At 32.3% G+C, this 26,451-nt stretch overlaps 1 protein-coding gene across 1 annotated transcript in view; it reads right to left on the reverse strand.

Moving 5' to 3' along the window:
- Positions 1 to 3,395: 3,395 nt before the first annotated feature.
- LOC134690604 (uncharacterized) overlaps positions 3,396 to 26,451 on the reverse strand; it is a 29,889-nt gene continuing 6,833 nt past the window's right edge. Inside the window, exons 3-6 of the mRNA XM_063550572.1 lie at positions 25,306 to 25,438; positions 23,599 to 23,796; positions 21,959 to 22,164; positions 3,396 to 4,224 (exon numbers count right to left, since the gene is read on the reverse strand). Coding sequence (XP_063406642.1) covers positions 21,976 to 22,164; positions 23,599 to 23,796; positions 25,306 to 25,438 — 520 coding nt within the window. The 3' untranslated portion in view covers positions 3,396 to 4,224; positions 21,959 to 21,975. The remainder of the gene's footprint in view (positions 4,225 to 21,958; positions 22,165 to 23,598; positions 23,797 to 25,305; positions 25,439 to 26,451) is intronic.

The following is a 26,451-nucleotide window of genomic DNA, read 5'->3' on the forward strand; positions in this document are numbered from 1 at the left end:
AAAAATACAAACAAAAGTACACAAAAGACATCATAGAAGAAAACCATTGACGAAGCAGAACGAACCCCAGCTAAACTGGCAATGATATTAAGTGTTACGGAAGGTAAACAGATCCTGACACATATGTTGCCCCCGTCGTATTTCTCATGTAAGTAACCCCCCCCCCCCCCTCCGTAACTGGGAAGTCACGTTTGTGAGAGGAGGACGTGATTGTAGTAATGACATTATGAAGATATCAGTTATAACATGTATAATCTGTGAAACGGATATTTCATAACGGTTAAAAAACACGTGATGGCGTCCGTAAAATTTACGAAGGGCTTTTTTTAACTACACCATTTGGTACTCTTGGTTTAATATCTTCGTAATGAGCATTAATGCTCTATCATGTAAATCATGATATGAAATACAAGTTCTGGAATATCGTATCAAGTGGTATAAATAAACTCCATATGCAGACGCTGCTGGAATTTTGCTACATAGAAATGGAAATTCCAAAATTGAGAAGCTGAAATCATCTCTTTTGTCGTAAAGTGTTGTTTTTAACCAACCCATATTGTCAATTTATAGATGTTAGTCCAGATATAAGGTATACTTCACTGTATTTGTTGTATATTTATCTCAAGTTCGATTGGCTAGATGCGTTCAACATAGTCATCATATTCGACTTATTTAGTGCGAAAACGTCCTTTATGTTGCTAAAAGTAAAGAAATAGTATTCAGTTAAATTATTTTCTTTCTTTCTAATAACATGAATAAGTTCCTGTATAAAACCATCCTCAGAAGAATAAGGAACAGGCCGGCAAGTAGCGAGACACGTTTTGTTCCCATTGAAATGTCGATTGTAGATTGTGTATTCAAAAACACGTTCTCCAAACGTAACAAATATAATGAGAATTTTTGGCTGGATTCAGAGTGAATTTTATTAAGTTGATTGTATTCCTCCCTTCTTGTGTCTACTTCTGCCATTTTTTTGTTATGTCTGCTCTTTGAATTTGTCTATATTTTGTTATGGGGAATACTTGTGTGATTTGTACAAAAGTAAAATGTTTAAATGCTTTAGCATTGAAAGAATCTTAGATTGATGTTTTCTACAATATTTTTTAGAATCCACATCTGTTGCCAGAATAAGCAGTTTCACAATAACTTTTGAGCCCGGTTTTAATGCTGATCAAATTTATGTTAATAGTTTTAAAAAGTGGTTCGTGGTGCTCTTGGAAGACGCAACATGATATCGTTGTTTGTTAGAACACATATGTAGTTTAGGTATCTAATACAGTGATGGAAGATCCGTGCAGTTCTTCCTCTTTTGTCGAAATTACAAAGAAACATAGAATGACAGAAAAGACCTATATCAATCCAGGATTCCATATAAGGTAAATATCGTCGTGGTTTATGCTGAGTTTCCAATTGTGTATTGTCCATACCTTATTCAGTAATCAAGCAGTTTATGTAATGTTATTTACACACAAAAACGATGTTGTTTGATGCTTTGTCTTGGGGGGGGGGGGGACATCATCAATATTGTCATGAAGGTAGGACAAGAGTTTTGCAACATTTAAATCATTTATGATTGACGTAGCATGGGTAATGATAGACCCATTCAGTTTCTTAATTCTGATTTGTATCAACGACCTCTCAGCTGTAATCCATTGGAAAGAGTATCTTTGTCTTCTTTCTCGCGTTTAACATATTGCTTGGCATAATCTTGACTACATGTACAAAGGAGCAAAACTGAAAATTACCAATTTAGGGACAGCAACCCAGCAACAGGTTGCCTTATTTGTCTGAAAATATCAGGGCAGACAGATTTTGACTTGATTAACAATTTTCGTCCCCGAGGGTATCACCAGCCCAGTAGTCAGCACTTCGGTGTTGACATGAATATCAATTATATGGTCATTTTTAGAAATTTTCTGTATACAAAACTTTGAATTTTTCAAAAAACTAAGGATTTTCTTACCCCAGGAGTATTTACCTTAGCCGTATTTGGCACAACTTTTTGGAATTTCGGGTCCTGAATGCTCTTCAACTTTGTATTTGTTTGGCTTTTTAACTATTTTGATCTGAGCGTCACTGATGAGTCTTATGTGGACGAAACGCGCGTCTGGCGTATACAATTATAATCCTGGTACTTTTGATAACTCTATTAACCCATTTCAGATTTGCTCTAAATGCTTTGGTTTCAGAGATATAAGACAAAATCTATATTTTACCCCTATGTTCTATTTCTAGCAATGGCGGCCATCTTGGTTGGCTGGCCATGTCAACGGACTTTATTTAAACTACATACCCTAATGATGATTGTGGACAAGTGGCTAAATTTGACTTTGTAGTTTCAGAGTAGATTTTTGTTTCAGGTTACAAACATTTACGAAAAAATTTTGAAAATTTACTATAAAGAGCAATAACTCCTCAACATGCCCAATTTACCATTTTGACTTACTTGTAGATCTGACTTTACTGAACATTATTGCTGTTCACAGGTTACCTCCATCTATAATAATATTCAAGATAATAACAAAAAAATTGGCAAAATTTCCTTAAAATCATCAATTTAGGCGCAGCAACCCAACAACGGGTTCTCCGATTCATCTGAAAATTTCAGAGCTGATAGATATTGACCTGATAAACAATTTAACCCCCATGTAAGATTTGCTCTAAATGCTCTGGTTTCAGAGGTATAAGCCAAAATCTACATTTTATCCCTTTGTTTTATTTTTTATCTTGGTTGGTTGGCTGAGTCACCGGACACATTTTTCAGACTAGATACCCCAATGATAATTGTGGCCAAGTTTGGTTTAATTTGACCCAGTTGTTTCAGAAAATAATTTTTTTGTAAAAGTTAACGATGTCAAACGCCAGACACAAAGTGATTAGAAAAGCTAACTTTTCCCTTCGGACCAGGTGAACTAAAAATACTGATCTCTGAGGAAAATTTAAAACAGGCAGTCCCTTATCAAATTGCAAAATCAAAAGTTCATGAAGTTCAAACACATCAAACGACTGGATATGAACTGTAACATTCCATCTTTCAGCTCCAATGCAAAATTGAATGAAACAAAATACAAACGGACTCATTGACACTCATACCACATCTTTCTATATCTATCAAGGTGTACTCTTCTTATAACAATTTCAACCATCAAGAATTAGGGCCTCAGTGGCCGAGAGAACAAAGTAGAAACTACTGTAATCACTAACCACATAAAAACGAAGTGGTAAGTTTGGGTGCACTTGACTCCAAATCTTAATTGACTAGGATCGTCAGTTTTCCTATTAAAGGTTGTGGTATTCTCCAGGCACCACAGCTTACTCAACAAATAAAAACTAGCCGCCACAACAAAGCCTAAAGGCTTTGCTTAAAAATGCTGTAAAAACAACTCAAAAACAAATACCTTTACATACATTTTATATTGATTTTATACTGCAACTTCATTTGATACATTCTTGGACAAAAAAACATATTAGTAAGGAAAAAAATTAATACCAAACTTAGCTTATGTAACAATATATGCATGGTCATTTATTTATCATTTCTTCTTATCTCTGATAAAATTCAAAACGCTTAAACAGACTTCTTGTGTCGCTTCAAAAGTAAGTAAGAAGCAAAATCCCTCAGGTTAATAGTTCAACATTTTATGGCAGTTGTTAATGAGTATGTCGAGATGTTGCACAAGTTTTTGTTAATCATAGCATCTATTCGGTAACTGGTATCTGACGTAAATTCTATTTTGCATAATTATCATGAGAATAAACAATTTCAAAATAAATGGTCACAGTCCTCTACATGCATTAGGTGTTTGTGGTGTGCGACATAGTTAATATATTTTTTGTTTTTGTTTGCATGGTGTAGTGTTAATGGTTAGTTCCATGATTTATCTGACTGAGTGATCATGATTTGTCTTATGTTGATATTGCCCTCTGAATTATGGTTTTCAGCTTCAATTTAGACACATCTGCATAAAGAAATTTCTGCAATGGAGCAATTCAGGCTTCCTTTCCATATCGATCTAAACATGTCTCATATAAAAAAACATGTCACATATTTCACATCTGTAATAACCTTAGAAAACCCATTGACTTCGTTCAGACTATTTGAAGCCTCAAAATTTACACAGATGTATCTGAAACTGTGAAAGCCAGTGAATATTATGTTCCCAATCAAAAGCTGAACATTCAGCTGCTTGCCAACTCAGATATCTTGTCATGACGGCCATATACCTAAACTAGAGGCTCCAAAGAGCCTGTGTCGCTCACCTTGGTCTATGTGAATATTAAACAAAGGACGCATTTGAATTCATGACAAAATTGTGTTTTGGTGATGGTGATGTGTTTGTATATCTTACTTTTCTGAACATTATTGCTGCTTACAATCATTCTATCTATATTGAACTTGGCCTAAGAGCTTCAGTGGAAAATGTTAGTTAAAATTTACAAATTTTATGAAAATTGTTAAAAATTGACTATAAAGGGCAATAACTCCTTATGGGGTCAATTGACCATTTAGGTCATGTTGACTTATTTTTAGGTGTTACTTTGCTGTACATTGTTTCCCTTTACAGTTTATCTCTATCTATAATAATATTCAAGATAATAACAAAAAACGGCAAAATTTCCTTAAAATGACTAATTCAGGGGCAGCAACCTAACAGCAGTTTGTCCAATCCATCTGAAAATTTCATGGCAAATAGATCTTGACCTGATTAACAATTTTACTCCCTGTTAGATTTGCTCTAAATGCTTTGGTTTTAGAGTTATAAGCAAAAAACTGCATTTTACCCCTATGTTCTATTTTGAGCCATGGCGGCCATCTTTGTTGGTTGGCAGGGTCACCGGACACAATTTTTAAACTAGATACCCCAATGATGATTATGGCCAAGTTTGGATTAATTTGGCCCAGCAGTTTTAGAGGAGAAGATTTTTGTAAAAGATTACCAAGATTTACGAAAAACGGTTAAAAATTGACTATAAAGGACAATAACTCCTAAAGTGGTCAACTGACCATTTTGGTTATGTTGACTTATTTGTAGATTTTACTTTGCTGAACATTATTGCTGTTTACAGTTTATCTCTATCTATAATAATATTCAAGATAATAACAAAAAACAGCAAAATTTCCCTAAAATTACCAATTCAGGGGCAGCAACCCAACAACAGGTTGTCCGATTCATCTGAAAATTTCAGGGCAGTTAAATCTTGACCTGATGAACATTTTTACCCCTCATCAGATTTGCGGACACAAGTTTTAAACTAGATACCCCAATGATGATTATGGCCAAGTTTGGATTAATTTGGCCCAGCAGTTTCAGAGGAGAAGATTTTTGTAAAAGTTAACGACGACGGACGCAGGACGACGGACGACGACGGACGCCGACGGACGCCGGACGCCAAGTGATGAGAAAAGCTCACTTGGCCCTTCGGGCCAGGTGAGCTAAAAATATAAAACATTGATTTAGTTTTGCATCGCATTTGATATTGATCCTTTACCAATGTTTACAGAATAGGTATTTCAGTTTAAACTTTACAAATATTTAATTTATGTACAACTTATTTGAAAACAATAATATAAAATATAGGTCACTGATGTGTTAAATTTAAAAAAAAAATGCAATGCCAAACTAGAGGCTCTAAAGAGCCTGTTTCTCTCACCTTTGTCTATGTGAATATTTAACAAAGGACATAGATAAATGCATGACAAAATTGTGTTTTGGTGATGGTGATGTGTTTGTAGATCTTACTTTACTAAACATTCTTGCTGCTTACAATTATCTCTATCTATAATGAACTTGGCCCAGTTAGTTTCAGTGGAAAATGTTAGTGAAAATTTACAAATTTTATGAAAATTGTTAAAAAATGACTATAAAGGGCAATATCTCCTTTTGGGGGTCAATTGACCATTTTGGTCATGTTGAATTATTTTTAGGTCTTATTTTGTCGTACATTCTTGCTGTTTACAGTTTATTTCTATCTATAATAATATTTAAGATAATAACAAAAAAAAAGTCAAAATTTCCTGAAAATTCCAGATCAGATAGATCATGACCTGATTAAAAATTTCATATCTTTTCAGATTTGCTCTAAATGCTTTGGTTTTGAGTTATAAGCCAAAAACTGCATTTTAACCCTATCTTCTATTTTTAGCCATGGCAGCCATCTTGGTTTGTTGGCCAAGTAACCGGACACATTTTTTAAACAAGATACCCCAATGTTGATTTTGGCCAAGTTTGGTTAAATTTGGCCTAGCAGTTTTAGAGGAGAAGATTTTTCTAAAAGATAACTAATATTTACGAAAAATGGTTAAAAAATGACTATAAAGGGCAATAACTCATTAAGGGGTCAACCGACCATTTCGGTCATGTTGATTTATTTGTAAATCTTACTTTGCTGAACATTATTGCTTTTAACAGTTTATCTCTATCTATCATAATATTCAAGATAATAACCAAAAACAGCAAAATTTCCTTAAAATTACATATTCAGGGGCAGCAACTTTACAACGGTTTAGTCACGTTTCTCCAACATTTGATAATTAGACTAAAACAACATTAGGGATTAGGGGGCCCTCATAAGGACTGGCATCGTGATAATTACCTGTAATTCACCTTTATCAGGTCTTAACGCAAATATTGTAAAAAGGGATATTGTCCAAAAAAAATTCTTTCAAAAAATTAACAAACCATATATTTTTGGTCGAGTATAACCCGAAACTGTTACGTAATTATTTTCATCCGTATTTGATTTACAAAATTAAAAAGGTTATTCAACAAAACAATCATTATATAGACAAGCTAATTCTTTATCAAACTGAAAATTTCATAAAAAAATATTAAGAAATAATCTCGAAATTATTATTTTTAAAAGATTTTTTTTTATTAGTAGGAGATATTATGGACATAATTGTGCAAATTGTGATACAAGCATGAAATTTGGTAAAAAGGTGGACAAAATGATAGTTAAAAGAAATCAGGTGCTGGCCATCAAAAATTTTCATTTTTTCAAGATGGCCACCGATCATTTTGCAAATGGCGTCATATCCAGTCGGCTACATTTCGTAAATCCTTGAAAGCTGTGTTATAGGTAAAATCCAATGTTAGTTTTTATTAAACGTAAATTACAGTTCCTAAAGGACGAAAAAATAACACATGAATGACAAAAAAGAAGGAACTTCCGGTTCCAAAATGGCGGCAAATTTTTTGAAAATGTATTTTTTTCATAATTTCCATAATTAAGGTAGATTGATGGTATACCGCCATCTTTGATTGAAAAATCACAGTACAAAATCGGTCTAGTTATTTGTCTAAATCTGCAAATTTAGAGACAAATTTGCAATTCAATAGTTGGACTGTTTTTTTTTCTATTTGAAGAAAACTTGTTAATTAATCGTATCATACAAAATATTTTAATAAATATCAATTTTTTGGTTTTAAAATAAAAAAAAATCAAAAGAGCCATTTAAGGGGAGATAACTCTTTTAGAACAAAATTTATACTGGGCTAATAGGGATTTTTTTTTATTTTTACTTGCAGCTAGAAACCAAGTTCGGTGACACCATGTTTTCTTTTTATTTTCTTAAAACATATTATGAAACCTTTCTTCTCACAATGTATTTCAAAATTCTATCTCATAGAATTTTTTTTATGCACACTTATGTGTTTTTTTATGAACAAACTAACCAAATTTTGGCAATTGTCAACGACTCATAGCTTGAAAAATAGCACGGTGACCCATACTTTTTATTAAATTTTTGAAAAGAGCATAGTAAAATCTTCATCTTGGCAAATTATAAAAAAATTCTGACTCAAAAAATATATACTTGTGATCTACCTTAAATAAGTGATATTATATTCTTTGTTAAGATTAAATGCCTAGTTTTGTTAGAAAGACAGGTTGGTTATCTTATTATTATCTGACAGTAGCAAATAAAAAAAAAACGTACAAGCAAGGACAGAACGGTAGCATTTACAGTCACCAACACAGCTGGATTTTTCGCCTCCTCATTTCAAAAGTTCCCGACAGGAGGATGCAACTTTAACGGCAGCCGAAGAAGTCCCTTTTGGTTTCCAACTGTCATCATTTTTTTCTTTCATCCAACCCCAGTGTTCATGAATTGGTACATATATCACGCTGAGCCCAAACTTGTCCTCCTTGGTACGCTGCTCTTTGGATGTGCTCCGGAAAAAAACCCTCTTGTAGGCGAAACTACATCAGAAATCACAATGCCGCTGCTTCCTAGGGTAAATATTTATATCGTGCCTCGTTAACAGCAAATGGTGATGCTGTTCTGTCATATATGATGCAAACAGATGCTTCTATTATGTCCATATGCATGTGTCTTTATACTTCAGCAAAGAAAAAAATACGTCCCTTACATGTTGAAATACTTCCCATGTCATCCAAACTGACCTGTTCCCTTTCCCACGAAAATCCGTCAAAGTGTCACATCCACTGAATGTATGAATGAAAGGAAGAGTAGCTACACGAGGACCAAACGCATTTGAAATATCACGTACAGGAAGCCATCAAAAGTCTTCATTCCTGCCAAAACCTATCCACAGTTTGTTCTGCCATATTTTTGGAGTGCTGTAATTCTTAATACTACTACATCTGTGTCGGTGCTACCTAAAATTACCGTCTTACAATAATTTTCATAATCATGCCGAACATGGACAAACATTCGTATATCTGCTTTTCCATGCTTGCAAGGTGAAGCTGGAAAGTATCCTTATTAGTCTCTAAAAAAGCTTTTCTGTCGGCAAGACACTTGAAAAATTTCGTTTCGTTATCATCTTCATAGAGAAAACTACTCCAGAACCAACTTTTGTCTTGTCACATCTAGCCTTTAAGTTATTCATTTCGTAAACATCTAACACAATATCTTCTCTTGAATACTGATCGATGCAAGATTTTATTTAAGGCAGTATGACACATTTGCAAAGTCATCCAATATTGTTGCCCAAAAAGGTGGCCTGGAATAAACCATTGCCGCCCAATTAACGATAAATGCGTCAGAATTTGGATCTGCAAATTGCAAAATGTTTCAAGTTGATCCATTTGCACCGATTTGATACCACTGTTTAAATGACATCCTAAGACAAAAACAGAGGAGCAGTTTGTCTTTATGGATTAAGAAATATTCCAAATCAATTTGTCTATTGCGACAAGAAATAAAAGTCTAGAAAAGATATCGCAATACTTTGTAAGGTTCTCTCGCTTTGTTTTGTTGACAAAAACGTTAACAGTTTTATTTTACCGACAAAATATGAAGTTTTTTTTTTATCTGATTATAAGAAACAGGTTCTCATTCGTTTTGCATTTGCTTCAAACGATCTTGCCTTTGATCTTTTTAAAGAAATCCTTTTGTGTTCATTAAGTCGTGCATCTGTTATAGAATGCCTCTATCACTAGATCTCGCAAATTCATCTGGTAGTCAACTGACTTCTGGTCCAGCTACCATCAAAACGTCTAAATGGGGTCTTCGGTTAAACCCATGACAACACATCGCCCTTTACAATTGCATTGTTTTATTTTTTTCTGCCTGATCAATTGTGCTATAAGAAAAATATTTTCTGGTCTTACGTACAGTGAAATTATCATTTTCAAAATCAATTACCACCCTTGGTTGATGTAAGAGAAGGTAAGCCAGATCTCGGAGAAGGTCGGTAACGATCGAGAACATGTAACACGATCAAGACCTATATACATACGGTATCATGCTTAATATGGACTGTGTGTACAAAATCTGACTCATGAAATGAGCATGCAACCAAATAAGTCACAAGAAGTTCTTATTTCATAATTGAACGCCAGGAATTAAACTGTGGTCGAGATGACTATATTTTCTTACACCAGTCTATCAAATCATTGAACGTGACAGAGTCATGACATGATTATAATTTCTGTGGTTAGCTTTCTTAAGCCGATATATACCATTCAAGCTAAAACAGAGTTATATGATGCGCGTGTCTAGTCCTAGGTACAATTGAACATACATACAAAGAATGTACCGTTCTAGGTGTTGCAATATTGGTTTTATTGAGGACATATGTTCTTCTACTATCACGTAATATATCACCAAGAATTTTATAAAAAGTCATTTCAATGTGCAATCTACCTCACATGACGATAAACTTATCTTCTCTGTACAAATCAGGCCATTCCCACTGAATATTCATAACCAAAACTGGCTGATCTGCCGTTACTATTGATGTTTCTCTCGTATTAAACCCATTTTCCGTCTTATTCATCAAATACCTGATCATTGTAAAAAGTAAAATCACAAAAATACTGAACTTAGAGGAAAATCAATTCGAAAAGTCCATTATCACACGGCAATATCAAATAACAAAACGCATAAAAAATGAATGGACCAGAACTGTCATATTCCTGACTTGGTACAGGCATTTTCAAATGTAGAAAATGTTGGATTAAACCTGCAACTGAATGGGCTTGTTTTTAAACAGTGGCATCATAGATTTTACACTTACTTGAACAGCTCTACAAGACTACAAGAGCCTTGCTTTTTAGAGTAAAGAGATGAACTACGATGTATACCAGTTTGCCCTGGTAGTGCATACAAACACTAATTATGTCTATAAATAGTTTGCGCATGCGCAAAATTTATAAATCATGTGAGTTATAACCTTTAAAAACGTTATCAAACAAAATCATAATATCATTGAAAATCCAAAATCACTTATTTTATATTAAATAGTTAAAATGATATTTAATGAATTTTGTTACATTTTCGCGCATGCGCAAACCCTGTATATGTCAAATACTCATGTCTAGTGAATTATTTTTTTTTTTTTTTTTTTTTTAAAGTTCTCATGTTTTATTGATAGTTTTTCACATTTGTTAGTTGATACATCAAATACCGGTACCTTATACCGGCCTCGTTAACCGTTAGTAGTAATAAATTTTGTTAGTATTTGTTAGTTTAATTTGTGTTTGAAACATACATTTTTTTAATTAATAATATAATCTGACTGATTGTTAGTCAATTACAAATAGAAAAAAAATACAATATAAGCATATATAATTGCAAATCATTCACATTTATAATTACGTAATTTTGTACCGTATTTGACCCTTACTTTAACATTCTCATTATTAAATACAATCTACCTGACACATATTGCTCGTTTAGAAAAATCGTGCAGATGTCTTAATGTGATCAGATAATCGTAACTTGACGTGATTGAGGGATAATATACTTCACGTGTTAATCTTTTCGCTTTTGGATTATTATCAAAAGGTGAGATATTTTATGTTTATTATTATAGAAATATGAATTTATTATCTTTGTTCATAATCTGTACCTTATTGTGTTTTGATTTAAGTTTTAGAATAGGTGTAATTTAAGGGTTTTTCTTTACGGCCGCTGAGGTGTCGATTTTTATATTTTATAATCTAACAGTTTAAAGAATTTTTTGAAATTTGCGAATTAAATTACTTTTACTTTTTTTTACACATCTGTTAACTTCAAAATATAATTCAAATTCTTTTTTAAAGATATTGTATATGTCGGCGGATTTTGTTCTTTGCTCCGACGTGTAAAATGATTTGTAAATTGAGAAACCTATCAACGTTATAATAAGATTTATGTCATTATAATGTCGGTCTCCTATTTTATATCCAAAGACTATATCTATTAAGTTTATTTTCTTACAGAAGTTTATGATATTCATTTTTTCTGTTATTTTATTCCACAAATCTTTTAAAAATTTACAGTCGATAAAAAAATGTTGATAATTGTCTGTGCATTTGCATAAAGTACACTCTGACGTATTATATATTTTCCATTTAAAAAGATTTTCTGTGTTCGGCAATATATAGCTAAATAATTTCCATTTATATACTTTAAGTTTGTTTGTGTATATTTCTTTGTTTGTAAATGATAAGGAGTGTTTAATTTGTAATGGTTTTACGCCTAATAATTTTTGCCATTTTATTAATCCAATGTTTGGAGTTATTTTGTTTTTTAAAAAATATTGATATACGGTTTTGTTATCTAGATCTGCTAAATTTATTTCTGTTTCATTCATTCTGATTATTTTTTCGTTGATATTAACGCGGGTTTTGACAGATTTATTTGTTTTCAGGATATCTATCCAACATTTTGGAATAGCTTTTTTTAATATTGATAGTTCGGCTATCCAGTTGTGTTTTATTTCTAACTTACGTAGTATTGTCTTTTCGTTGATTTGACCGTTTTCGTCAATAATTTCATTTATATAGATTATATTGCTTCCGATCCAATTGAGCATCAATAATGGTTTATTTTTTATTTTTATGTTTTTATTACCCCATATAATTTCTTTGCGTATTTCTCTAAAGTTAGTGGGTGATTTAGTTTGACCTCCACCTTTCCGTATCCAACATTTTACAATATCCAGATAAAATTCTGGTAGTTCAGTTGTTATTTTAAGTGGTTTTAAATTTTTAAGTTCTAAATTCATTTTGAAGATAAGGAAGTTTTTCCCGTATTTATCAAAAAAGAATCTCGGAATAATTGACCAATTTTCATGTTTTGACTCCATTAGTCTTGATACCCATTTAATTTTAAGTGTGTTGAAGTAGCTGTCGATATCTATCATATTAAGTCCTCCCGTATTGTAATCTGCTATGAGAGTTGACCTTTTTGATTTATCTTGTTTACCGTTCCAGATGAAATTAAAAATTTCTTTTTCTAGATTGTCGCAATACATTTTATTTATGACTGTCATACTTGCTAAGTATGTAAATTGTGGGATGATAAGTGATTTGATAATAAGAATTTTACCGATGATCGTAAGATGTCTTTTTTCCCAAGATTTCATGAGTTTTTTTGCTTTTTCAAACTTATTTTCCCAATTTAGTTTGGCGCATTCTGCTTTATTTGTGCCGAAATACAATCCCAACACTTTAACGGGTTTATCTGTGAATTTTATATTATCTACCTTATCTTTACAATTTTTTAGTTTTCCTATCCAAATTCCTTCCGTTTTGTTTTTATTTAATATAAGACCAGAAAATGTGCCAAATATTTCAATAACGTTTAATGCTGCTATAATTTCATTTTTTGATTTAAGAAAAAGAGTGGTATCATCTGCTAACTGGGAAATTTTTAAATTATGTTTTGAATGGTCAAGTTTGATTTCAAAACCTTTAATGTTATAATCATTCCTTAATTTACATGCCATAATTTCAACTGCGATCACGAAGATCATGGAAGAGCAGGGGCATCCTTGACGCACCCCCCTTTTTAGACTAATTGGTGCAGAAATCCATCCATTATTGAACACTGAGCTATTTATATCAGAATATAACGTCTTGATCCAGTTAATAAATGAACTATTAAAGCCGAAATGTTCGAGGGTTTGGTACATAAAGGTCCATTTTAAAGTATCAAATGCTTTTGAAAAGTCTAGAAACAAAATTGCACCTTCAACATTAAATTTGTCGGCGTAATCTATGATGTCTTGTATTTGTCTGAGATTGAAGCCAATATATCGTTTTTTTATATATCCTGTTTGGTCTGCATTTATTATTAAATTTAGTACATTTTTTATTCTTTGAGCTAATGTGTAAGATAGTATTTTATAGTCCGAGTTTAATAAGGAGATTGGCCTATAATTTGAAAGATCTAGTGGATCATTCTTTTTGTATATAAGATTAAGAATACTTTGTCTTTGAGAAAATGGTAGCTTTTGCCTGTCGTAACTTGTATTAAAGATGTTAACAAGGATTGGACCTAATGATTGCCAAAACTTTTTATAGAAATTTGTTGAGATACCATCTTTACCTGGGCTTTTATTGGGTTTTAAATTGTTTACTGCTAGTGTTAGTTCATCTATTGTAACATAGCCATCGCACGTCTGACTTTCATTTTTTGATAGTTTATTTTTTACTTCAGTACTGTTAATATATTCCCATGATTGGGCTATGTTTTCGTTTTCTTTTGAATATAGTTTTTCGTAAAATTTCTTTTCAATTTGAAGTATTTCACTTTGATCTGTAACAATATTTCCTTGGTCGTCTTTTAGTTTTATTATTGTTTTTTTTGTTTGTTTATTTTTTTCTAGGCCTAAAAAGTAAGCTGTATTTTTTTCGCCTTTTTCTACCCAATCTTGTTTAGACCTTAATTGGGCGCCCTTAGCTTTATATTCATAATGTGTTTCTAGCTGATTTTCAATTTGATTTATTTTTTGCAAAATATCATTATTTTCATTTTTTTGGTATTTTTCAGTTAAGAGTGTTAATTTTTTTTCCATTTGCTTTATTTCGTTATTTTTATTGTAAGCTCTACTTTTGCAATAATTTATTGTAAATAATTTAATATCAAGTTTAATCGCGTCCCAAAGAAGATGCACATCCGTAGTTGTGTCTTGCATGATAGTTTTATATTTTGTAATTATTGTCTCTATTTCTTTACAATATTCATTTTCTTCTAAAATAGAATTATTTAATTTCCAGTATCCTGGACCTTTACTTTCGGCCGTTACGCTTTGTAATTTAAGAGATACGCCTTGGTGGTCTGTGCTTTTTATTAATGCGGGTCTTATATCGCTTGATTTTGTATTGAGCACAAAATCTTTATTAATTAAAAAGTAATCAATTCGACTTGCTTGACTGAAGTTTTGTCTTTTCCAGGTAAACTGTACTTTTTTCGGATTTAAATATCTCCATATATCGATTAGATTGTGTGTTTTAATTAAAGATTTTAAACTGTTTACTGGTTTTATATTTTTTCGTTTTCCATTAGTAAGTTTTCTATCTAAGTTTGACAATGCATCGTTCATGTCGCCGCCTAGTATTACTGTTCCAATTGCATAATTACTTATGAAATCAGACAGATTTTTAAAGAACTTGTTTCTTTCCGTTTCTATGTTTGGTGCATATATGTTAATGAGCGAATAAATTATGTTTTCTATTTCTATATTTAACATTAGTATTCTACCGTCTTTGTCTTTGTTTTCATTAATTACTTTACATTCTAACTTATTATCAATTATAATGGCTACCCCTCTACTTTGGGTTGTACCATGACTAAAATAGATAACGTTACTAGTTTCAGTATATAATTTTTTTTCAAGATTTGCATCATAGTGACTCTCTTGTATAAAAGTTATAAGACTTTTTTGATTTTTTATCCATTGATAAAATCTTGTCCTTTTCTCTTTATCTCTGAGTCCTTTAACATTTAGCGTACATATATGGATGTCTTTTATCATATTGATTGATTTTAAATTTGTTATTTATTTTATTTAAAGTACGCTTGACTGACTCGTAACTACTTTCTTTGTTGATAAATTCTAAAGGTGTAACACGTGACAGCCTGGTGGTAAAGTTGTTTAAAACTGTTGGGTTACTTTTAGTACCATTCATTAAAATTTCAAAGTTGTTTATTATTTTGATTCTAATCATAGGTGGTTTGTGCATTCTTTCTTTTTTAATTGCACTTTTAATTTTAAAAAGTGAAGATAAAAATAGGCATTGTTTTGTCTTCACACATAAACAGTTGTTGTTTATATAAATATATTTTTCTGGGACTTTCAATTTTTTATTTTTTATTATTTTAGCTTTTATCCCAAAAGTGCCTAGTTTAGTTAAAGTTTCCGCTAGCCGTATGTGATCGTTTGGCATGTTTGTTCTAACTTTAAATATAAGCTTTAAGATGTTTTCTGATCTTATGCATGTTATAAGGTGTTTACATATTATACAATGTATACAATAAAGAAATACGAGTACATGACAGTAGCGCAAGCATGCAAACCATGCGCATACAATGATGGTAACATACAAACTGTAACACATGTCTGATAAAAACAGAGAATACCTGTACGTTGTTAGACAGTCTTTTGGTATCTCTGTTGTGGTCTCGTAACAAATAGTATACAACAAATTACATATTAACCAATGTATATATAGCTGTAAGTCTTTACATTGCGTTACTGTAATATAACAAGTTCTATAACACAAAGTCATTCGTTTACTACATGATTTCCTTGCTGTATTACGTAACTTGTGTTTGTGTATCTGAAAACATCTATTTACAAACAGTATCATCATGTACGAATAATATGAAATTTTATTTATGTAAATATGTATTACTTTATTTAATTTTATTGATTTATTTTTAGGTTTATTAGATAAGATTTGACAGTCGGTGCTTGTCAGAACAGATAATGTAAGTATTACTGTTGTTATCTTTTCTTTTAATATTTTTTGTTGCGATCTTGTTGCATTATATCTGTTGTTAATAAAGTTTGAATTGTTACTAAAAATAGAATTGGGAAAGCCCATTTTTGAAAATGTATTTGATTTTATACATTTCTTACAAGTAAGTTTGTTGATAAAATACAAATGTACTAGTATCATCATCACTGTTGAATACTTCAGATAGCATTTGATTTTATGTTGATACTGAATGTATGACATATAGGTTTCATTTGTGTTATCACTCTTTTGTAATAAAGGAAAACTAAGTATGGAAAAGATTATATACATTATATACAATGACATCATTTTTTTGTTTTTTTGTATTAAGATAAAAGATATAATTAAAGTTTTCGATTAAGTCTTTGCAGCCTTGTTTTCTTTGTCTTGGCTTGGTGGAGTTGGTGGTGTTCTTCCTTTTAGATTTTCTTGTCTTCTATTTGGAGTGGTAAATCTGTTTATGTCCAATTGTTTCTGACTTGTTTGTTTACCCGAATTGTTGGTTTTTGAGACTGCACTATGCGAAAGGCTTTCATTTTTCTCTGGTATGTTTTTCTTTTTTCTTTCTTTTTTCTTCTCTGGGGTAAGATTTTGTTTGTCATCTGTGGTAACTGTTATGTTCTGTTCCAAATTAGTACTTAATTGAATTGAAAGATCTGTACATCCATCTGTTTTGTCCACTTCTTGATTGTGTTGATGTGTGATATCTTCTATGTGTTCTTTTTGTGTTGTTTCTTGCATTATGTTGTCAGGTTCTGTTATTTGATTTTCCTTCTCTTGTTGGTCTTTTGTTTCTTTTTGTCTCATATTTTCAAAAAATGTTGGACAGTTTATTAATTTGTGACCTGACTTGTTGCAGCCTCTACACATCCATTCATTGGGACAGTCACTTGTAAAGTGGCCATGTTGGAGGCATTTACTGCAGATGAAATGAGTGTTTATGTCTATTTGACCAAAGTGTGAGACTCTAGCAAGATATTTTCCAAATTGCATAGTTTTTGGCAGTTGTTCCTCAAATTTCTCACAGAAAACCACTCTGTCTCCTGTTTCACAATCTGTCATTTGATTATCTACTCTTAATCTGTCTCTGTTTATGGATATAACTTTGATATTTCTCTTCTCTAATTCTCTTTGTATCTGTCCATCATCTGCAGATAATGGCACATTCTTTACTCTAACTTTTTTTAAATTGCTTTTATAGTTGGGGTTGTTTGGGTTATGTGGAAGGAGGGGGATGGTCTTTCCTCTGAGGACTACTCCTTCACTTAGGAGTTTAAGCCTGTCTTCTTCTGCGTCTAAATATAACCTCCACATTTTTCCTATTCTCTGAATTCCTTTTATATGTTCTCTTTTTATTGACATTGACATTCCTCTGAATATTTCTAAGTGGGTGAGCCAAAGTTCTTTGGGTGGGTTTGAGGCTCCAAAAACGTCTGTTTCTTTGATAAATATAGGTTTGACACCGTTTGTATCATTTGTTTTTGTTCCGTTTGTATCTGTATTGATTGTAAGGTTACCAGCAGTTACTTTTGCATATGTTGGCGCCATATTGTTTACGTTTTCTGTCGAGTCAGATACATTTCGACTCGGTTTTAAGTGTTTATCATCGTAATATGGGTTGGTTTGCATTGATTGTCTGCTGCCTATGTCACTTTCCCATTCATTTTCCCAGTCTTTAGACATTTTGTTGTTTTTTTAGCATAAAAATTCAATATTTATATGAGAGTTCTCACCACGAGAGACCTTGGTATCAGGGGCGATAATCCTTTTCAAGTGAATTATTCACACGTAAGGAAGGTACCTACTAAACCTGCCAGCTGTTTTTCACTAAAAGAAGGTAAACGAAAAGTTTTTCAGAAAAAAGTCAATATTTTCAAACTGAAAAAACCAGCCATTTTAGAAAACGGTGGTGGCCATCTTGAAAAAAATGTTTTTTTTTAATGGCCAGCAGTTGTTTCTTAAAAAGTATATAATAATGATGCTTTGTGGTAATTTTCATGCTTGTATCATCATTTGCACAATTCCCTCGATTTTGCCTGCTAATATCTTCCACTATAAAAGTAACATGAAAAATCGAAATTTTCACTGAATGTACCTCATTTTAGTAATTTATTCTATTACTTGACATATTTTTGTATTCGTGTTACATGTAAATGTTAAAATCTAAACCAATGCAAAACAGCCAAGTTTTATTTATGTAAAAAGTCATCGAAAGCTATTGTCTTCTAGTGCGAAGAACCATATCTACTTAGTCGTTCTGTCTGTATATCACAAGAGTCGAAGCCAGTTTTCATGGTATGCTGTCTTAAAAGATGAAAGAGTCAGTCGTATATCTGTCCACTTTTTCCAAGAAAACAGAGCTGGTACAAATTGGATACATCACGTCGCGTCGTGATCTATATAGTGTTTAACTGTGGGAATTTGCTTAATGACTCAAGATATATAAATTCGTAATAGCTCTTAAAATACAAAATGTTAATTTTTATTCAAGATCAAAACATTGTAATCTATTATAATACATTACTATGAAAAATAGACAAAATTATAAAAAAAAAATAAAAAAAAAAATGCTTTCAGCCGTACGGTATTATACTGGATGTGTAGTGATTGATAATTTAGTCTTAGATTATTTGTTGCTTATTTATATTTTTGAACAGTTCTTTTATTGTTCTGTTGCACCAATGTCTCAAGATAAGGGGGAGTGTTGGAGCCTGTGTACTATATTCGTTTTTCGTTCATTATATTGTACATAAATTAGGCCATTAGTTTTCTCATTTGAGTTGTTAAACATTTGTCTCAAGATTCTCGGGTCCTTTTATAGTATATTCGTTTTTCGTTCATTATATTGTACATAAATTGGGCTGTTAGTTTTCTCGTTTGAGTTGTTAAACATTTGTCTCAAGCTTCTCGGGTCCTTTTATAGCTGACTATGCGATATAACTTTGCTCAGCGTTGAAGGCCATACGGTGACCTTTCTTTGTTAATATCTGTGTCAGTTGGTCTGTTGTGAATAGTTTTCTCATTGGCAATCATACCACATCTTCTTTTTTTTTATGTATAATTGTATCTTCAATGTCCTTCGGTCTCTTGTAGAGAGTTGTCTTATTGTCTATCGTACCATGCACATCTTTTTTTTTTTATAAAATAAAAAAATTACATCACTGCGTAAGATTATATCGACTTTTACAATTTTGGAAGACTATTAAAAAATATTTATGTCTTTAAAAAATATATACCTTTTTAACAATATTTTGGTTAAGAACAGGTGAATTACAGGTAGATATCAAGATCCAGTCCTTAAGAGGACCCCATAATCCCTAATGTTATTTTAGTCTAATTACTAAATGTTGGAGAAACGTGACCACACCCTTACAACGGGTTGTCTGATTTATCCGAAAATTTCAGGGCAGATAGACCTTGACCTGATAAACAATGTCACCCATGTCAGATATGCTCTAAATGCTTTGGTTTTTTGAGTTATAAGCCAAAAACTGCATTTTACCCCTATGTTCTATTTTTAGCCATGGCTGCCATCTTGGATGGTTGGCTTAGTCGCTGGACATATTTTTAAAACTAGATACCCCAATGATGATTAGGCCAAGTTTGGTTAAATTTGGCCTAGTAGTTTCAGAGGAGAAGATTTTTGTAAACGTTAATGACGACGATGAAGGACGCCAAGTGATGAGAAAAGCTCACTTTGCCCTTCAGGCCAGGTGAGCTAAAAATGGCATTTTCTGAAAAAAAGGGAGATAATTTGGAGCTTTTTCAATAATATATATATTCTAAAAGTCATCAGGGGGCAAACAGAATCGATTTTATTGGTTGATTTTTGTACCATATCATTTAGTAATAACTAATATTGTAATGAATAAAATTTGTAATGAAAAAACAAATGTTTAATTTTTTGCTTAAAATTTTGTACCGCCAGCCTCCTTAAGGCCAAGTGTCATGACAGGCAGGGAGGTGACGTTATTATGTTTGTGTAACCATGCAAATTTTATCATAACGTTTCAACCACTAGCAAATTGTCCTATTATTTACAATGTTTACAAGAGTAATTCAATGTTATATTTCAGAGTGAAAAAAATCTCAAACATATTAATTACAACAATATATATGGTGTTTATAATGAATAAAGTCATAATAAATACCAGGATTAAAATTTTATATTAACATCAGACGCCCTTTTCATCTACAAAAGAACAATCAGTGACGCTCAAATCAAAAAATGTTTAAAAGGCCAAATAAAGTAAAAAGTTGAAGAGCATTGAGGACCAAAATTCCTAAAAGTTTTGCCAAATACAGCTAAGGTAATATATTCCTGAGGTAGACAAGCCTCATTTTTCTCCAAAATTCAAAGTTTTATTAACAGATAATTTATAATTATGAACATATCAATGATAACTCAAGTCAACACAGAAGTGGTGACTACTGGGCTGGTGATACCCTAGGGGAAATAAATCTCCACCAGCAGTGACATGGACCCAGTGGTTGCAAATAAACTGATCATAGATCTCAAGTTTCAGAAACTTTTATATTTTTTATATTTTTGAAATTTGGACATGAATAAATAACAGCTGTGCAATAAGCACGTGATAATATAAAAAAGAAGATGTGGTATGATTGCCAATGAGACAACTATCAACAAAAGACCAAAATGACACAAACATTAACCATTATAGGTCACTGTATGGCCTTCAACAGTGAGAAAAGCCCATACTGCATATAGTCAGCTATAAAAGGCCCTGATAAGACAATGTGAAACAATTAGCCTGTCATCTTGTGAAAAATTAATAATAAATGTTTTAGGAATTATACGGGTTGTACAGAAAGTCATGCTAAGTATATACTGACTCATTCCTTATTCCTGCTCAAACGGAAGTTTATATAAGAGACAGAAAAAAGTAGCTCACAACATGTTTTATCTGATTCCAAATTCAAGCAATAATTCTGATTCCAAAGATTTTGGCAACAGAAACTTTGCATGTCAATACATAAGTTGAAAATTTTCATAAAACAGAAAGTTGATAAAAGAGAGAAACAGAAATTTCAGTGTTCATGGTATAATGTTTCTGCAAAAAAAATCCCCACATTAAGGGTGTAAATTTTTAAGCAATACCTTTTTAACCAAAAAGCTGAATAAAAATTCAATAACACAAAAATAAAATAAAGAATCATCACAAATAAATAATATAACTAACAAGTGTGTGACGTTTTATGCAATTAACATAAATAGTTTCGTAGAGAGCGCTACATGTGAAAAAAAACCAGCATTGTTTTAGTTGCAAAGTCCTGTAACTCAAAAAGTTTTTATCTTATTTTCACCAAAAGTTTACTGATTGTTTGACCATCATAAGAAACAACTATGTAAAGTTTCATGAAATTTGGATAAGCTATTCTCAAGTTACAGTGCAACATTTTTAAGACAGATGCTGGACATTTGTATACAATAATATGTCACGTCAAAAATTTGATTGATGTAAAAAATTTACTCATACTATTCATCTTATTGTATATATTTAAGTTATCAATATGAAATCAGGACCTTTCATATTTAAAACCTACAAAATCTGGTTGAAATTCCACCAGTGATTTCAAAGTAGGTGAAAATGTGAAAGTGAAAAAAACAAAGGACTTAGGGTGATTAAAATATCTTCAAAGTTGATTACTAAATCTAACATAGCCCCATGTGTCATTGGACAGATGCTTGAAGTGATGGGTTACTTTTAAAATTCAAAATCAAATAATGTTTACTTACAGCACTGACAAAAACTGCTACATATATGACTTGATCAATCCAAGTTTAAGTAAAGGTGGAATTATATGCCTTCTATCCTCAGCTTTAAGAAAGTTGTATGGCTGACTAAATCGTATAACAGGTCCAGTTCCTGGAGGAAAAGAAGGATTTCCTGTTCTTATTTGCTCAAAGTCTATTTCAGAACAATCCAAATGTGTAAATGTTATCTGAAAAATAAAGACAAACATGATTTGAACCACTAAAACAATTTAAACAACTCTTTAACAGTTCTCAGATACTGTATATATAATTGGTAATTTTTTGTAGTAGCCTAATTTTTCCGCATTTTTGCTGTCAACACTAAAATTAAAATCCACAAAATATTGTGGCCAAAAAGTCAGACTTTACTTTGACTATCTAATGATGATAATGATTCAGATCGATCAATTTTCTGAAAATGATTCACTTACACTTAGTCTTTTCAGCCGAAGTATTCAATAACTATCATGACTATAGTGTTGAGTGTTTGACATTTCCTTTGTTAAAAAAAAGTCAGTCTTTAATTATCTTATCGAATCTCTCTTTGATATAATAAAAGCATGTACAGGGCAAACACCAAAGAGACAGCTGTCCAGATTCCTTCTTTTATTTTTGACTTTTGTTTAAAATTTCAAAAATTAAAAACTTAAGAAAAAAGCTGCCTACTTTTGCCTCCAAAATCTCAAAAATTTAGTTCCGCAAAAAATTCCACTCATACATTAGTTGGATTAGTTTTTGTATTGAAATTTTTGTTCATGGTCCTGAAAAGCTGTCTTCCTAAAACAATTCATGCAGTAATAATGACTGACCCCCCCCCCCCCCCCCCCCCCAAAAAATAAAAATAAATAATATCACTATTAATACACATTTAGATTCAGCATATTAAAGAACCCCAAGAATTCAAGAATTAAACCTAATTGAAATTGATCAAGAAGTAAGCAGTTTAAACAAACAATAAGACACTGGCGGATTTAGAATTTTCATGAGTGGGGGCCCACTGACTGCCTAAGAGGGGGCCGGCTCCAGTCGCGCTTCAGTGATTCCCTAAATAAGCAACCAAATTGTTTGCCAAAAAGGGGGGTCTGGGCCCCACTTAATCCACCTCTGTAATAAAAATATTGTTTTTGGCTCCTTTTGACACCTTTTCCTTGACAGTTGGGACTTTTCCCCCAAAATCAATCCCAACCTTTCTTTTGTGGTGTGGAACCTTGTGGTACAATTTCATAGAGATCCACAGACTTATATTCAATTTATTGTCAGGAAACCAGAAAATGCATAGTTTTTGCTCCTAATTCATAAACAGTTGGGACTCTTACCCCCAAAATCAATCCCAAGCTTCCTTTAGTGGTATGGAACCTTGTAGTTAAATTTCATTGAGATTCATTCACTTATACAAAAGTTATTGTCAGGAAACCAAATGTCTTCAGACGACGATGTAATAGACATTTTAGCAATAAAAAACTTCCACATTTTTGTGTTGCGGTCGTATAAAAAGTAAGCTCACAATAATTTCATACTAAGAAGACATTGGCTAATAACTATATACTTTTATGCTCCAGTTATATTTTGAGAATTTTTTAATTATCATATAAGAGTGCATTGAAACTTTCAACAACACTTACACTAGTGCACTGAACAATAAAACCAAATAGACCATACTGTATTGATGATTTGAAATGAAAATGTGTCAATAGGTCACCACCATGTTGTCCAATTAAATTAGAAGATATATGATGAATTTGCTGTTGGCCTCCTTCTTCATATCGACTTGTTTTTGGAGGTGATGGTTCTTCATTATTTTGCAAGGCTTCTTTTTCTACCTGAAATGACACATATACATGTAGTACCGTATAGCAGGTTATTTTCACAGGGTGTAAAATGTGGCTTATTTTCCCAGATAGAACAAAGTCACCATGCAAAGGTATTGTTAAAAGTTTTAAATCTGCCAAAATATTTTGCATATCTTATTCAATGGAAATTGTGATTTTATACCTTTGAAAATTACCAGCTTTACATACGTTATAACAAATGGTAAAGGAAACAATTTCCCTTTAAATATCATCCCTAGCAGGGTTGAAAACTAGTACTTTTTTATTCATCAGTTTGGTTTAAGTTGTCTGATAGTTTTGATGTTAATAAACAGAAGGGAGATCTAACAATTTTGAACATTTTTGCTCTAGTCAGCTTTTCTATCTCTTAAGCTTTTCAGGATAACAGACAAAACCTGCATTTTACCTCTATGTTCTATTTTTAGCCATGTCAGCCATGTTGGTTGGCAGGCAATGTCATCAGACACATTTTTTAAACTAAAAACATAATGATGATCATGGCCAAGTTCAAAGGAGATGATCTTATTGAAAGTTACAAACATCAGACAAAATCAACAGATGACAACAGAAGACCAATGCCAATTAAGTGAGAACAAAATCTAAATTGGCCCTTTTAGCCAAGTACATTGTAAAATAAAAAGGCTGTCAGACACCAGTGGCATGTTCAAACTAAGTTAAAGGGTGAATGTGGCTAAGTTTGGTTGCAATTTCCTTGCAGTTTTGTTGATGTTTGTAGAATTTAATTGGCCACATCAGAATATATATGCCAAGTGTTGAGAATAGCTCATACTGGTCCTTCAGGCTAGGTAAGCTTAAAAGTAAGTTCTAATTTAAAATGACTAACATCCTGTCACATTATTTGTGTCATAAAAACACAAAAATGTATTACTATGACCTTCATAAATAAGACCATTAGTATTCTTGTTTGAATTGTTTTACATTGTAATTTGGGGGCCTTTGTGGTATGGGCTTTGCTCATTGTTGACGGCGGTATAGTGTCAGACCTATAGTTGTTAATTTCTATGTCATTTTGGTCTTTTGTGGAGAGTTGTCTCATTGGCAATCATAAATAAAGGCAACAACAGTAGACCGCTGTTCAAAACTCATAAATCCATGGACAAAAAACAAAATCGGGGTAACAAACTAAAACCGAGGGAAACACATTAAATATAAGAGAATAACGACACAACACTGAAATGTAACACACACAGAAACGGACTAAGCATCAGACAAAATCCCACGAGAATAACAAATATAACATCAAAATCAAATACATGAATTTGGGATAGACAAGTACCGTGCCACGTCTTATCACAATGTGAATTTACACTCAAAAATAAGACAAAACAAACGAAGCAACGTTAAAATGTAACACACACAGAAACGAAAATAATATAACAATGGCCATCTTCTGGACTTGGTACAGGACATTTTTAAAAGGAAAAAACACATCTTTTTTTATATAGATCTCAAAGGAAAGTTGTTGCTGGCAAAACATACCTCACACACAACAAATATCTTTGATCCTTGGTCATGGCTGCATTTAGGAAAGTCATAATAAACTAGATCTGGTGTTGATGTTACTTCTACATCTCCAATCCTCAGGGTTTCACATTTTACACCAGGTGCACCACTGCAGTTAAACATACATGTAATGTTGTCAATCATTTTGTCAATACTGTGCATGCAATACTGTAAATTCAGACACTATTGTGTGCATTAATTATTGGGATTTTGTCATTTTCATTGATTTTGGACTAAAATGCACTTTTATTTTTGTGCAATATTCAGAAAAATCCTGTTTTATTCATATAAAAAATAATAATTAAAATGCTAGTTTTAATTATTGCGATTAAAACCCTGTTGCATTTATCGTGTTTATTGCAATTGTAAAAACATGGCAATAATTCTGAATTTACAGTATTAATGATTTCAGTGTCTCTCAATTGTCTTTTATAAAAATAAAAGTCTGTTTACTTGTCACAAGTGGAAATGAAAGATCAAAGAAATGTAAAATCAAGCAATTTAAAAAAAAATTAGTGAGCTCTCTCATGTTTACAAATGGTTTAGTCATGAATTTATTTGGAGGTACTTTTTTGTTGGTAAAAAATTGGTCTATAGTCATGATAGTATACATGGTATATATTCTGTATTCTTACTTGTGTCTTACACAATATTATGCACATCAAAACAAAATAAGTATAGATCCCAGGCTCGAGATGGGCATGTCAGCAAAATTATAGTACCCAGACTCGAGATGGGCATGGCAGCAAAATTATTGTACCCAGGCTCGAGATGGGCATGGCAGCAAAATTATAGTACCCAGGCTCCAGATGGGCATGGCAGCAAAATTATAGTACCCAGGCTCCAGATGGGCATGGCAGCAAAATTATAGTACCCAGGCTCCTGATGGGCATGGCAGCAAAATTATAGTACCCAGGCTCGAGATGGGCATGGCAGCAAAATTATAGTACCCAGGATCAAGATGGGCATGGCAGCAAAATTATAGTACCCAGGCTCGAGATGGGCATGGCAGCAAAATTATAGTACCCAGGCTCGAGATGGGCATGACAGCAAAATTATAGTACCCAGGCTCGAGATGGGCATGGCAGCAAAATTATAGTAACCAGGATCAAAATGGGCATG

Source organism: Mytilus trossulus, chromosome 11 (assembly GCF_036588685.1).
Source record: "Mytilus trossulus isolate FHL-02 chromosome 11, PNRI_Mtr1.1.1.hap1, whole genome shotgun sequence".
Classification (NCBI taxonomy): Eukaryota; Metazoa; Mollusca; class Bivalvia; order Mytilida; family Mytilidae; genus Mytilus; species Mytilus trossulus.